This window comes from Pan troglodytes, chromosome 8, assembly GCF_028858775.2.
Source record: "Pan troglodytes isolate AG18354 chromosome 8, NHGRI_mPanTro3-v2.0_pri, whole genome shotgun sequence".
In the NCBI taxonomy this organism is placed as follows: Eukaryota; Metazoa; Chordata; class Mammalia; order Primates; family Hominidae; genus Pan; species Pan troglodytes.
In genome coordinates this window covers 113,620,937-113,634,581 of record NC_072406.2, presented here as the reverse complement: position 1 = coordinate 113,634,581, position 13,645 = coordinate 113,620,937, and the positions used below count along the sequence as shown (strand labels likewise).

At 39.7% G+C, this 13,645-nt stretch overlaps 1 protein-coding gene across 16 annotated transcripts in view; it reads right to left on the bottom strand.

Moving 5' to 3' along the window:
- The window catches only part of BTRC (beta-transducin repeat containing E3 ubiquitin protein ligase), a 201,387-nt gene that overhangs the window by 24,127 nt on the left and 163,615 nt on the right, over nucleotides 1-13,645 (bottom strand). For all 16 annotated transcript variants that reach the window (XR_010146683.1, XR_010146682.1, XM_063781063.1 and 13 more), the window contains 5 exons: nucleotides 10,963-11,194; nucleotides 7,177-7,363; nucleotides 1,853-1,949; nucleotides 755-892; nucleotides 128-246 (listed from right to left, as the gene is read on the bottom strand). Coding sequence is in view for 14 of the 16 variants with exons in the window: in XM_063781063.1 (XP_063637133.1) it covers nucleotides 128-246; nucleotides 755-892; nucleotides 1,853-1,949; nucleotides 7,177-7,363; nucleotides 10,963-11,194 (773 nt within the window). In the remaining 2 variants the exon portion in view is untranslated. The remainder of the gene's footprint in view (nucleotides 1-127; nucleotides 247-754; nucleotides 893-1,852; nucleotides 1,950-7,176; nucleotides 7,364-10,962; nucleotides 11,195-13,645) is intronic.

The window sequence follows — 13,645 nt, the reverse complement described above, 5'->3', positions numbered from 1 at the left end:
GGGGAACCGGTGGTTTATTCTTCTTTAGTTTCAGAACTGTGCCGATATATACAAAATTACTATCTATGACAAAGAACAGAGCAGAGCTGATATTTCAGAGTTCAAAAAAGCATTTGAAATTTTCTACCTGACCGTGGAATCCGATGATCCCGTTATGATCACTCTCTCATCATACTGGAGACAGAGGACTGAACCCGTATGGCCTGTGAGAATTCGCTTGCATTCCAATGTGTTTTTATCCCAGATCTAGGATGGCAAATAAGATCCTTTTGATCAATGTGATGATGGGGTGCTGTGGAGACTTGTTGGTCCTATTACGTGTCTGATCCCCCAAAATAATCAAAGCCTAGAGTAGTGTGGAATGCATTTTCTATAGGTATAGCTAAGCACACACACACACACACACACACACACACACACACACACACACATAGCTTCAGTACTAATGCAAACTTTTATCCTTTTCATTAAGGAACAGGGTAGTCTATAATTATGTGATGGTCAAAAGAGTAACAGCCCATTCAGTGCATTTCAAGAAGAGAATTTAACCCTAGGACTACCCATTTGTATAGTGTTCTAGGGGGAAGCTGATGTCTGTCCTTTAAGGAAATGATTTTGGCTTTGGGACTGGAAACAATCTAAAATCTTCACTTACTTTCTAGAAATAATGCTTAGAGTTTATGCTTTAGACTGCGCTATGAATGTGGTCACTCTTGCTCCCTCTGCTACCTTTCTACAACTGAATAGACCTCACCTTGATTGTGTTGTCTCGAAGGCCGCTTACTATTTTCTGATCATCATACTGTAAACAGTAAACTCCTTTGCTTGTTTCACTTCGGCAGTGAATTCTCTGTAAACTATGTCTTCCACATCTCCAATTAGATTCTATTGTCTGAGAAGAAGGAATGGGAAAGAGGCAGTGTTAGGAAACACCTAGAATCAAACTCTTTTTAGGCTTTAATGACAATCAATGGCTCAATGCTTTACTCTATGGGATATACACAACTTAGGGAAAACTAAAAAATGTCTTTAAAAGGCTACTATCTATATTTATAAAATATTCTTCCTTTTGCAAGGTAATTAAAGGTTGTTTCCTAGAACTCCCCTGCCTATAATTTGTTCAATTAAATAATAAATCTGGTGGAAAGAGACTACTCATCAAGAGAAGAAAAGCTACGAACTACGTGAGGTTATACACTCAGTGCTCTTACATATGTGATGGCCATTGCTACTGATTGCTACTGATGAACTTCTAAGGAGGTTCAATTCAGAAGATATTTAAATATGAGCTTATGAGTACAAGTTTACCAGTCACACTGCTATGTATGAAGGGATCAATCTCTTTAACTCTCTCATCTACTTATTAGTAAACCATTTTTTAAAGCTTTAAAATTTTGCCTAGCAATTTATTTTACCTACCCTACTCGCCTGTAAAGAGATTGATTTTCTTTTCCTTTTCTTTTTTTTGATGGAGTCTCGCTCTGTCGTTCAGGAGGGAGTGCAGTGGTGCGATCTTGGCTCACTGCAACATGTGCCTCCCAGGTTCAAGTGATTCTCCTATCTCAGCCTCCTCAGTAGCTGGAATTACAGGTGTGTGCCACCATGCCTGGCTAATTTTTGTATTTTTAGTAGAGACAGGGGTCTCACCATGTTAGCCAGGCTGGTCTCAAACTCCTGACCTCAGCCTCCAAAAGTGCTGGGATTACAGGTGTGAGCCACCATGGCCAGCTAACAGATTGATTCCCAACTCATGTCAATAAACCTTAATGGGCTTGCTGTAACCATACTGTGACTGAAGAATGCTGATAATTCTGTGCCCTTGGGCAATACCCCAAAATACATAGATTCTTACCTCAATGTCTTGTATAATTTTAGGATAAAGTGCTCTATAAAAAGAGTTGGGAGGAGCATTCCCGTCAGGAGGTTTGTTTTTGAATAAATACTGTCCCCTAAAAAATAACAAATATTTCCCAGTGAAAATCATGACATTATATATTTAAATACATATATATTTTGAGACAGAGTCTCGCTCTGTTGCCCAGGCTGGAGTGCAGCAGTGTGATGTTGGCTCACTGCAACCTCCGCTTCCTGGGTTCAAGTGATTCTCCTGCCTCAGCCTCCTGAGTAGCTGTGATTACAGTCATCTGCCACCATGCTGGCTAATTTTTGGATTTTAGTAGAGATGGGGTTTCACCATGTTGGTCAGGCTGGTCTTGAACTCCTGGCCTCAAATGACCCGCCTGCTTGGCCTCCCAAAGTGCTGGGATTACAGGCGTGAGCCATCACACCCGGCCGACATTATATATTTATAAGGAACTTCATATATTTTGAAAGTGTTTTCACAGTTACCATTCCATATACTCTCCATAGCTGTCTGCGGAGGAGCAAAGGTAAGCCTGATTTCAGGAGTCCCATGTCAAAGAGTAACCTTCTGGGCTCTAAGGAATCTGACCAACACTGATTTGCTTTTGGGTAAAACATGATTATTTCCAGTGTAGAACATCGGAGTACCAAGCCTTTAGGAATATTATAATATCAGTAAACAAATGGAATATGTACAATCAGAATTCATCTATTGCTCTATTAAGACTACTGCTTAGATTCACTGGCCTCATCTTTTGGAAATTTTGTTAGTAATGGTAACTATTACCTTTGAACTAGCACATGCCCTATAGGTTTTTTTTTTTCCCCCTTTTACTGTGTCAGTGGTCCCCAGCATTGTAGACAGCAGCAATGCCTCTGGCATGGAGATCACTTTTGCTAGGTCTTTATTTGTACAGGGTAAGGTGTGGTGGCTGCTCAGTCACCCAGGCTGCTGCTAATCAGTGCAACTATGCTTTGAAAGGAGCAATTCAGTTCATTTCAACAGAAAACAAAAGGATCACAGGTGTGTCCAGCAGCAGCTAGGGAAGAAGAAAAAAAAGAAATGCCTAAGAGCACTGCTATCAAGTCTAAGGCATGAAACTGACTTTCACAGGTGTGCTCCTGGCTGTGTACATACATACATGTACTTAACTGCCTTCCCTGATTCCAGTGAGCAACATTTGTTAGTATCTCCTTCCTTATGACAGCACATCTCCGGAATACTCGTATCCCAAGCTAGATCTTTGCTACAAAAAAAAATCAGTAAATGGCAATCACTTCCTGCTGGGTAAAAAATTCAATTCCTCATCCGGAAGTTAAGAACCCACCAAACACGGTGTGGAAGCTAGTAAACCCCACTATGGGTGTACTAACTGCTGTTCTCACTGGCACCGTGCCTTGCAAAGTGGAGATAGGCAGAAATGCCTCTGAGTGTAATCCTGGCACCAGAGAAATCATGTTTTCTCTGGGCCAGTCATCCACTCCTCCCTCTATAGCTCCATTACAATATAATTAATTGTTTGGTGTCTCCAGGAGTGTTTCTCCCCTGCCCTCTCCCTATTATACACCCTGAAAATTAGTTGAGAAAATTTCCTATCAGGAAAGTAGATGGCTCTAACTTCTGTGTTAATACAGAAAAGAAAATCTGAAATAGAGAAGTGAAAATAATACTTATAAAAAGGGAGATTAATGAAACATGATACACCAGCATAAACAAAAGGGGAAACAAGATGCATTATGAAAGAATTCCAGATTAATGGTACATTTCTCTGTACAATATTATTCTACAAACACTTTGCAGGCAAATAATAGATTTTGAATGTGAAGATTTTAAGTCTGACTCCTGAGCCCACCCACATTCTTAACTACTTTATTGTTTCTCAATGCCCACCATTCCTGAGATTCCTGTCTTCTTTTAATCTCTAGCACTCCAAGACTTTCTTCCTATGCAATGATACTATCTACATTCTAAGGAAAGAGAACTCACATAAGCTTCTGATCTTGTTTTCCACCTCACTGCATTTACCATGTCTTGGTAAAGTATCTGAATTTCTTCAAATCAAAGTGTTACAGAAAGGGGTGGCTAGGTACTGAAAACTGGCTTCTGTCTTTATGTTTTAAGTCAAAACCTTTTATGATGGAAGATCTTTGAAAACAGGGACTACTTCTACGTGAAATGCCTAGTACCTACAAGAATGTGAGTACATGATAAACGTTAAATATTAAATTCAGAATGTTATAAAATGTGATCTGCTGATTAAGAAAATTGACTTTTCCCAAGTGGTCTTTTATTATACTTTTAAGAGTTACCATTACTGAGCAGACAGCATATTCAGTATTATTCAAGAGAGAAAACTACAGAGTTCATGTCCCAGGGGAAGACTGTCAAATCCATCTAGATATAAAATACAACATCAAATACCAAGTTAAAACTTAGAGATAAAAGCTTTATTAGAAAACTGTATTTACTTACTATTTTTGGTTAGTAGAAATGGAAGAACCTTTCAAAGCTAGCATATGGGGAAAAGTATAACACAGAAAGACTTTATTGACGTATTAGGCTTGGTAAGACAACTTGAAAGAAGAAAATGAGAAACTGATGGAGTAAATTTTTTTTTAAAAAAGGGAGGACAACTGACACAGGAATAAAGTCAACATGTAAAAACAGAAGCAGCAACAAGAAAGTCGAGGGAATAATGGAGGAAGTCGACACGGGATGTATAAGTATTTGGAATTTCATGGGTGTATCATGGGATTAAGAGGATAAACATGCCCAAAGACAAGGGGATATAGTCAGAACTCTGAAGGATACTCAAAAGAGCGGGAATGGGTTTCTGTGGATAAAGAGATAGGGGAAAAAAGTGGTAATTAGTGCTGGATCCTGGATTATTTCACCTACGCTTTAGAAAGGCTCAAAAGCCATCTTCTCAATGATTGTTTTTTCTTTGTAACTAACATAAAACATCTTGCCATTTAGTGCCAATCCCAAGCAAAACTGTGGAGCCTTTTACCTTTGGCATTTTCACATCTATCTGTCAAGAACTGCCCAGTTACTTCTTGATCTTTCTGCCTTCAAAAAAGGACTCAGTAAACTCCCAATTTATGATGAAGGTTTACTGTCATTTACAGTCCAAATGGGAACACAATGTATTTTAACAGGTAACAGAACCTTTATAACTAAAGGAATGAATCTCCTTAACTGAAATTTCAGGAGTTATTTGGAGACGAGATTCTTTTTTTCTGAGGGATACAGAAATCTTCTCAGCTGCCCTAAAATTTTCTCATGTAAGCAATTGCCTGCTGTATCCCCAAGGCTGGTCCCAGCACTCTTAGCAAAATAATGGACCCCGAATACCATATAACTCCATTTTTATTTGCTTTGTTGTACTATTAAAGAGTTTATTTCCAAAGTATGAAGTAGGTTATGAAAGATTTCTATTTTTCTATGTAGCGAAATAAGAATTAAAAAACATATTTGAGAAGTAGTAATAATATTCTTTTGTGTGTGTGTGTGTGTGTGTGTGTGTGTGTATGTGAGAGAGAGAGAGAGAGAGAGAGAGAGACAGAGAAAGAGACAGGGTCTTGCTCTGTTGCCCAGGCTGGAGTGCAGTGGCATGATCACAGCTCACTGCAGCCTCAACTTCCCAGACTCAAGCCATCCTCCCACCTTAGCCTCCTGAGTGGCTGGGATTACAGGCATGCGCCACCAGGCCCAGCTAATTTTTTGATTTTTTTGTAGAGATGAGGTCTCAATATGTTGCCCAGCCTGGTATCAAACTCCTGGGCTCAAATGATCCTCTTGCCTTGGCCTCCAAAACTGTTGGGATTACAGGCGTGAGCCACCCCACCTGGCCAACAATATTCTTTGTTACACAGCCTAAAAATTGCCTAGTTTTTTTGTTCCTTTAATTCAATTTGAGAGAAAAATTTAAACAGTCTTCCTAATAGCCAGAATAATAAAAATCTCTGAGGCATTTGGTATAATATTTATAGGTCATTGTATTTATTATGTGTTAATAAATTTCAAAGATAGAAAAAAAGAAAGAGAGCCAACTACTTTTTCATGAAAATTCAAAGGAAAGCTGGCCCATGAATATTTATCTTTTAAAAGTGTTCTCTACTTTTAACTGTTTTCCTCTTTATGATCCAAGATAAACAACTGATAAAATTAATTTGGAAGGACATTACTAAGCACACACATGCCTATTATAATTTTTTCTGTCAAAGAATATTTAATATGTCACCTTTATTTGTGAACTATTACTACGTAGCTTTCCTATAGTGACATTCTAGAGACATACTCTGAGAGAAAATTCTTTAAAGAAAGATATCTTTCAGAAGTTCTAATGAAATAGTACTGTTAAGAGAACAACAAAAAAATTAGTGAAGTCTCTTAGACTGCTAACTATATGATGCTTTGGGGAATTCGGAATTAAGTCAGAAAATCTTGAAAAACAGAAGTCTTAAGAAGAAACAATGATTTATACTTAATTTCATTTTCACTTTTTCTGATGGCTAGAGTTCTTATTCCACTTGGGCTTAAAAATAATTTTTGATTACAAAGGTGACAAAACACCAGAGGCATAAGATAAAGGCAAGAAATTTTCTGAAAGAAAATAAAAGCATTTGTCCTGCATTATTTTAGGGGAAAGCTATACTGGATGGTTTCTATGTGATTCAAAGTCATCTACTTTTTTTTTTTTCTCATAAATTGCCCATCAGTCCTTTTGCAGGATACCAACTTTTTTTTTTTTTTTTTGAGACGAAGTCACGCTCTGTCACCTAGGCTGGAGTGTAATGTCCACCTAGGGTTCATGCGATTCTCCTGCCTCAGCCTCTACAGTAGCTGGGATTACAGGTGCACGCCACCATACCCGGCTAAATTTTGTATTTTTAGTAGAGTTGGGGTTTCACCACGTTGGCCAGGCTGGTCTCAAACTCCTGGCCTCGAGTGATCTGCCCACCTTGGCCTCCGAAAGTGCTGGGATTGCAGGTGTGAACCCACTGTGCCCAGCCACAGGATACCAACTTCTGCCCAGATAATAGAATGTTTTAAACAGGAGGGCTGATCAGCTTTCCATTATTTTTTGCAAAGCAGTATTAATACAATATCATGTCATTTTGTGAGTGACAGGTAAGAAGAAAAACTGCTGAGTATATGAACATTTGTTCTCTGTTACATTTTAAGCTAGAAATCAACAAAATCACCATATTAAATGAGAAGTGGTCTCATTGGCTCCCCAAAAATCTTTCAGTGACTGTGAATGGCCAGGTCCTGAAGCCGTATAAGAGTAAGAAAAGTTAAAGGCTCACCATCCTCTTCGTTCTGCCAGGCCTCTCCACAGAGAATCTGTCCTGACCATTCTCTCGATAAGCTTCTTCCACAGCATGCCATCAGAGGTCACTCGGTACCATTCCTTGCACACAAGTTCAGCAGCACATAGTGATTTGGCATCCAGGTATGACAGAATGTTCTCAGCAATATGATCCAAACCCCGAGCTTTCAGTAGGGGGAGGAGGCAAAGAAAAAGAACACAGAAGGAGGCGAATGATTTTTTACAAAAGGTCCTTTAAAACAGAACAGCATTTGTTCTGCTATGAAGGCACATCATTGTCCCTAGTGTGGTCCAGTTTCTTTTTCAAACAGAGGCTTGGGTAAAATGAGTGTCAATAATTTTTCCATAAGGTTACAGAAATGAACAGTATTTTCCATCTTCCTTTAGATAAGGAAGTTAAAGCTAACAACCAGCAAACCCCCCAAGACATTAAAAATAAAAAGGATTCCAGAAAACAATTCACATCTATCTATATGGATTTCAGCACTAGGGGATGTTCTATGGATGGCATCTCAAACTATGATTCAGACCCCCCCCAAATCTCTATATTAGGTCCATTTCTCATTCTGTTTCTATTACTGCTGTAGTTCCAAAGCTGTTCGGTAAAAGAAATGTCCTTTAAATGTACTAGGGGAGAGGCACTAAGTCAGAATGTGCTGGGTTATAGAATTTTGGGCATGCAGAAAGGAGAGAAGAAGGAAATACAGAATGGCATGGAAATATCCCAAGAGAAAGACAGAGATGTATGTTTAAGTTCAAGAATGGGTTTAATTTCAGATTTAAAAAAAACTATATTTGAGAGTAGCTGCTGCTATAAAACCTAAATGACAGTTGGGCAAAAATGAAAAAAAATTCCAGACCAAAAGATAACTTGGTTAGCATTTCAGAGAATATTTTGTAGGAGGTGCAGAGGAAAACAGTGGAGAATAGATCTTGGGGAGTGTAAACCAGAAGGGCTTCCCAATTAAAGTTCTCCACCACCCAAATCTGTACTGAGGTCTCAGAAGAAAAGATCCTATAAAATAGGATGATCTCACTAAAAAAACTTCTTTTGCCTGCTGTTCTACATTTACAACTGAGATAAAAACATTCAAAGTTATTTCTGTTTACAAAGTACATATCAGAGGTTTTCTACAGACTTAAATAGTTCAGAAGGATTCCTTCATACTCTCACTCCCGTAGGCACAAACTTAACAAGAAAGAGAACGTGGCATTTCATTTTGGGCCTTTCCCCTGAATCATATCATTTTAATTATAAAGATTGTATGGATATCAGTCACACTTTTCAGCAGACTTGAGAAAGAAAGCATTAAATGGATTTTGTTTGGCTGGCATCACATGTTCGTATGTAAGCATAAGCAGATGGAGACATGCATTACCCAATTCTTATTAAAGGAACATGAACAAAAGCCAATTAAAGATATAATAATTAGTTCTTCATGTTAAATACAGTAATGGTACAATTTATATTAAAACTTTCTACACCATCAGAAATTTCCAAAATGCAGTCCTGTGTTTTTAATGGGTGCCATCAAATTGTTCCTGATCATTTCACCATGTACCTATAAATAAGTCTTTGGAAGTAATTTCACCTAACACTCCAAACAAACCCATTACATTAATGGACTACAGGCACTTTTTGAAGTAGTTTGGTTTACTAAACATAGCCAGATGGTATATAGGTTTATAAGTTTAAATGGCCATAAAGCATTAGATTGATGATTTAATACCTCATAGAGTGGTCAGTGGATACAAACCAGGGATCAATATTAGGTAAAGGATACACAGGTCTAATCAACTCCTGTTCAATTCTTAGTGGTATAAGCTTGAGATAGTAACATGTCTCAGTGACTGGGGAGAACAAAGTAATGAGGTACACACAGACTGTTTTGTACGAAGAAAACTCTTTGCCTATGGCTAAAACAAAATCCAATGAGTAAAGAGGGGGCAAAAATCTATTCTATTTAACAAAAGATATAGGTAAAATTCAGTTTTTATAGTGGTTATTCCTAAGATATAAATAGGTACTTCTTTTGTTTTAAACAGCAACTTAAATTCCTAGTTTTCTGAATGGTGGGGTTCTAGGAAATGTTTTTAAATATTTTCTAAGTTTCCTATAACTTCTATAATTGGAAAACAACAACCAACACCCCCTCCCCTAACAAGGTAATGATATTTAAGATAAGATTCATTCATGCTGGTATGATTTTTTTCTCTTAAAATAAACTTTGAATACACAAGACTCCTATTTTCCTGAAACAGCATTCCCCCCAAATACTGACACCTTGGCAGTGTTCTTGTCTGCCCTTAAGCATTCAGAAAAACCACAGCATCCTCCAAAAAAATGATTTTACGTATCATTTTATATTTATTTAACACCACAACAAGGCTTATGAGATATCCTTCTTTCTAAAAACTTCAACTAAAAACGTTTCTTATTCATCTGTAGAATTTATTTATCTATTTATTTATTTATTTATTTTCTGAGATGGAGTCTCGCCCTGTCGCCCAGTCTGGAATGCAGGGGTGTGATCTCAGCTGACTGCAACCTCTGCCTCCTGGGTTCAAGCGATTCTCCTGCCCCAGCCTCCCAAGTAGCTGAGATAACAGGTGTGTGCTACTACACCCAGCTAATTTTTGTATTTTTAGTAGAGACAGGGTTTCACTATGTTGGTCATGCTGGTCTCGAACTCTTGACCTCGTGATCCACCCACTTCGGCCTCCCAAAGTGCTGGAATTACAGGCCTGAGCCACCGTGCCCAGCCCATCTGTAGAACTTAAATATTCTGTTGATATATTCTCATAGAAATACAAATCCAAGTACATAAACATGAACTAAGACGTGTTATTATAAAAGACACATCTTACACCAGGTAACACCTCAGAAAAGATTTTATTTGGACCTATGTATGGGTAAAAATAGGTTGAATAGAAGGGCATGAGTAAGAAGATAGGTAAAAGGAGTCTTGGCTGGGTACGGTGGCTCACACCTGTAATCCCAACACTTTGGGAGGCCGAGGCGGGTGAGTCATTTGAGGTCAAGAGTTTGAGACCAGCCTGGCCAATATGGTGAAACCCCGCCTCTACTAAAAATACAAAAATTAGCCAGGCATGGTGGTAGGTGCCTGTAGTCCCAGCTACTCGGGAGGCTGAGGCAGGAGAATTGCTTGAATCTGGGAGGCAGAGGTTGCAATGATCGCGCCACTGCACTCCAGCCTGGGTGACAAGAGTGAGACTTTGTCTCAAAAAAAAAAAAAAAGGAGTCTTTATTTCTAGAGTCTGTTTTTTTTTTTTTTTTAAAGCTTTATACCAGCTGGGCGTGGTGGCTCACGCCTGTAATCCCAGCACTTTGGGAGGCCGAGGCAGGTGGATCACGAGGTCAGGAGATCCAGACCATCCTGGCTAACATGGTGAAACCCCATCTCTACTAAAAATACAAAAAATTAGCCCAGTGTGGTGGCGGGCACCTGTAGTCCCAGCTACTCAGAAGGCTGAGGCAGGAGAATGGTGTTAAGCCGGGAGGTGGAGCTTGCAGTGTTGCAGTGAGCCGAGATCACACCACTGCATTCCAGCCTGGGCGACAGGGCAAGACTCCATCTCAAAAAAAAAAAAAAAAAAAGCTTTATACCAAAAAGGTACAGTTAAGGAACTTAATTTGTAAAATTCAAGCCAATAAAGACTTTTAAAGAGAGATATATAGCTGGAGATCTAGTTCTCTTATCATCATAGCAAATTAATGGTTTACAAACACTTGTAGACATACCTGGCAGAGCAGTTATGAAATCTCTCTGCAACATAGGTTTAAGATACGAGTTTATGTGCCCATGTTGGTAATGACACATTTGGGATATAAGATGTTCCACAAATTCCACTTGATCTGACTCTGACCACTGCTCAAAGTATTTGACACACAGTTCCTTTTCCTTTTCATAGCTTGCTGAGAGTTTCCGTTGCTTGGGCACAATCATACTGGAAGTGCCATTGGCAAGTTTTGTCTGTAGAAGGGGGTTAAAAGAAACATAAAATGATTAGTATTGAAAATGAGGGAAATATATATGATTTTCTGGTATGGCATGCTATATTATGTCTACATGATTGAGCCCACTCTGTTATTCTATTAGCAATTATGTGGAAAACCACAGAAATACCATAGAAAGTTGGTAAATCAGCTATAATACTACAAGACTAAGCATCCATTTCCAAAAGTTTGCAGAAGACATTCTTAATATTTGAAGATATACAAATAAAAACCGAAAGCTGAAAGCATGTTATTACTAGCAAGCCAAAAATCTAATTTGCTTTTTCTTGTATACAACAGTTGTTGGACATTTATACAATTACTTGCTCACAACTTTTTTTTGAGACAAGGTCTCACTCTGTCACCCAGGCTGGAGTGCAGTGGTGAGATCATAGCTCACTGCAGCCTCCAGCTCCTGGGCTCAAGCGATCCTCCCACCTTAGCCTCCAGAGTAGCTGGGACTATGTAGGTACACACTATCATGTCCTGCTAATTTTTAACATTTTTTTTTTGTAGAGATGGAGTCTTCTTTTGTTGCCCAGGCTGGTCTCAAACTCCTGGCTTCAAGCAATTTTCCTGCCTTGGCTTTCCAAAGTGCTGGGATTACAGGTGTGAGCCATTGTGCTCCGTCATCACAACTTTTTTTTTTTTTTTTTTTTTTTTGGAGACAGTCTTGCTCTGTCGCCCAGGCTGGAAGTGCACTGGCATGATCTTGGCTCACTGCAACTTCCACCTCCCAGGCGGAGAATCAAGCGATTCTCCTGCCTCAGCCTCCCAAGTATTGGGACTACAGGTGCCCACCACCACGCCTGGCTAAGTTTTATATTTTTAGTAGAGACAGGGTTTCATCATGTTGGACAGGCTGGTCTTGAACTCCTGACGTCAAATGATCTGCCCACTTCAGCCTCCCAAAGTACTGGGATTACAGGCATGAGCCACCGTGCCCGGCCAACAACTTGGTTTTTAATTGTCAAATAAGAAGTTCCTCATGAAAAGAGAAACCAATGAATATTCTGAGACTCTGTGGTACCTTTTTGGACATAAAGCTAAAACAACACTCGTATGCTCAATCTACCTTTTTCCATAACATAAAATATTCAGTATTTCCCATGAAGTCTTTTTTATTAATTGATTCATTCAATAAGTATTTACTGAACCTCTACAATGTGCCAAACACTGTCCTTGGTACTAGGAATATAACAATGAACAAAAATGACAGTCTCTAACATCACTAACATATACTCTTAGTGTGAAAGGCACATTAAAAACAGAAGCAGCCAGGTGCAGTAGCTTATACCTGTAATCCCAGCATTTTGGGAGGCCAAGGTGAGGAGAACACACCTGTAATCCCAGCTACTCAGGAGGCTGAGGCAGGAGAATCGCTTGAACCCGGGAGGCAGAGGTTGCAGTGAGCTGAGATTGCACCACTTCCCTCCAGCCTGGGCAACAGGGCGAGACTCTGTCCCCCAAAACAAACAAACAAACAAATAAACAAACAAAATACAAGCAAATACTTAGAAAATATAATGTAGGTAGTGCTATGAAGAAAAATAAAGCAGTTTAAGGGGACAGGAAAAAAGTATGTTATTGTGGTAGGCAAAATTCTAAGATGGTCCCCCAAGATTCTTTTTTGTTTGTTTGTTTTGAGACAGAGTTTCAGTCTTGTTGCCCACACTGGAGTGCAATAGCGTGATCTCGGCTCACTGCAACCTCTGCCTCCCGGGTTCAAGTGATTCTCCTGCTTCAGCCTCCTGAGTAGCTGGGATTACAGGTGCACAACCCCATGCCCAGCTAATTCTGTATTTTTAGTAAAGACGGGGTTTCTCCATGTTGGTCAGGCTGTTCTTGAACTCCCAACCTGAGGTGAGCTGCCCGCCTTGGCCTCCCAAAGTGCTGGGATCACAGGCGTGAGCCACTGCACCCGGCTGGTCCCCAAGACTCTTGGCCCCTGGTGTACACATACCTTCTCTGAGTTATTCAAACAGTAATGTAGGTATTGCTGTCATTAAAAGAGGGATCCAAATCAGCTGACCTTAAGATAAGGAGATTACTCAGGTGGATCTGACCTAATCGTATCAGGCTTTACAAGCACAGAGTTTGCTTCAACGGGTTACAGAAGAGGAAGGGGGACAGCTGGCAAGAAATGTGGTCAGTCTCTAGCTGCTGAAAGGAGCCCCCAGCTGACAGCCAGTAAGAAAATGGGGGCCTCAGTCCTACAACAGCAAGGAACTGAATTCTGCCAACAAGAATGAGCTGAGGGCCGGGTGTGGTGGCTCATGTCTGTAATCCCAGCACTTTGGGAGGATGAGGTGGGTGGATCACCTAAGGTCAGGAGTTTGACAACAGCCTGGCCAACATCGTGAAACCCTATCTCTACTAAAAATACAAAAAATTAGCCAGGTGTGGTGGCGGGCGCCTGTAATCCCAG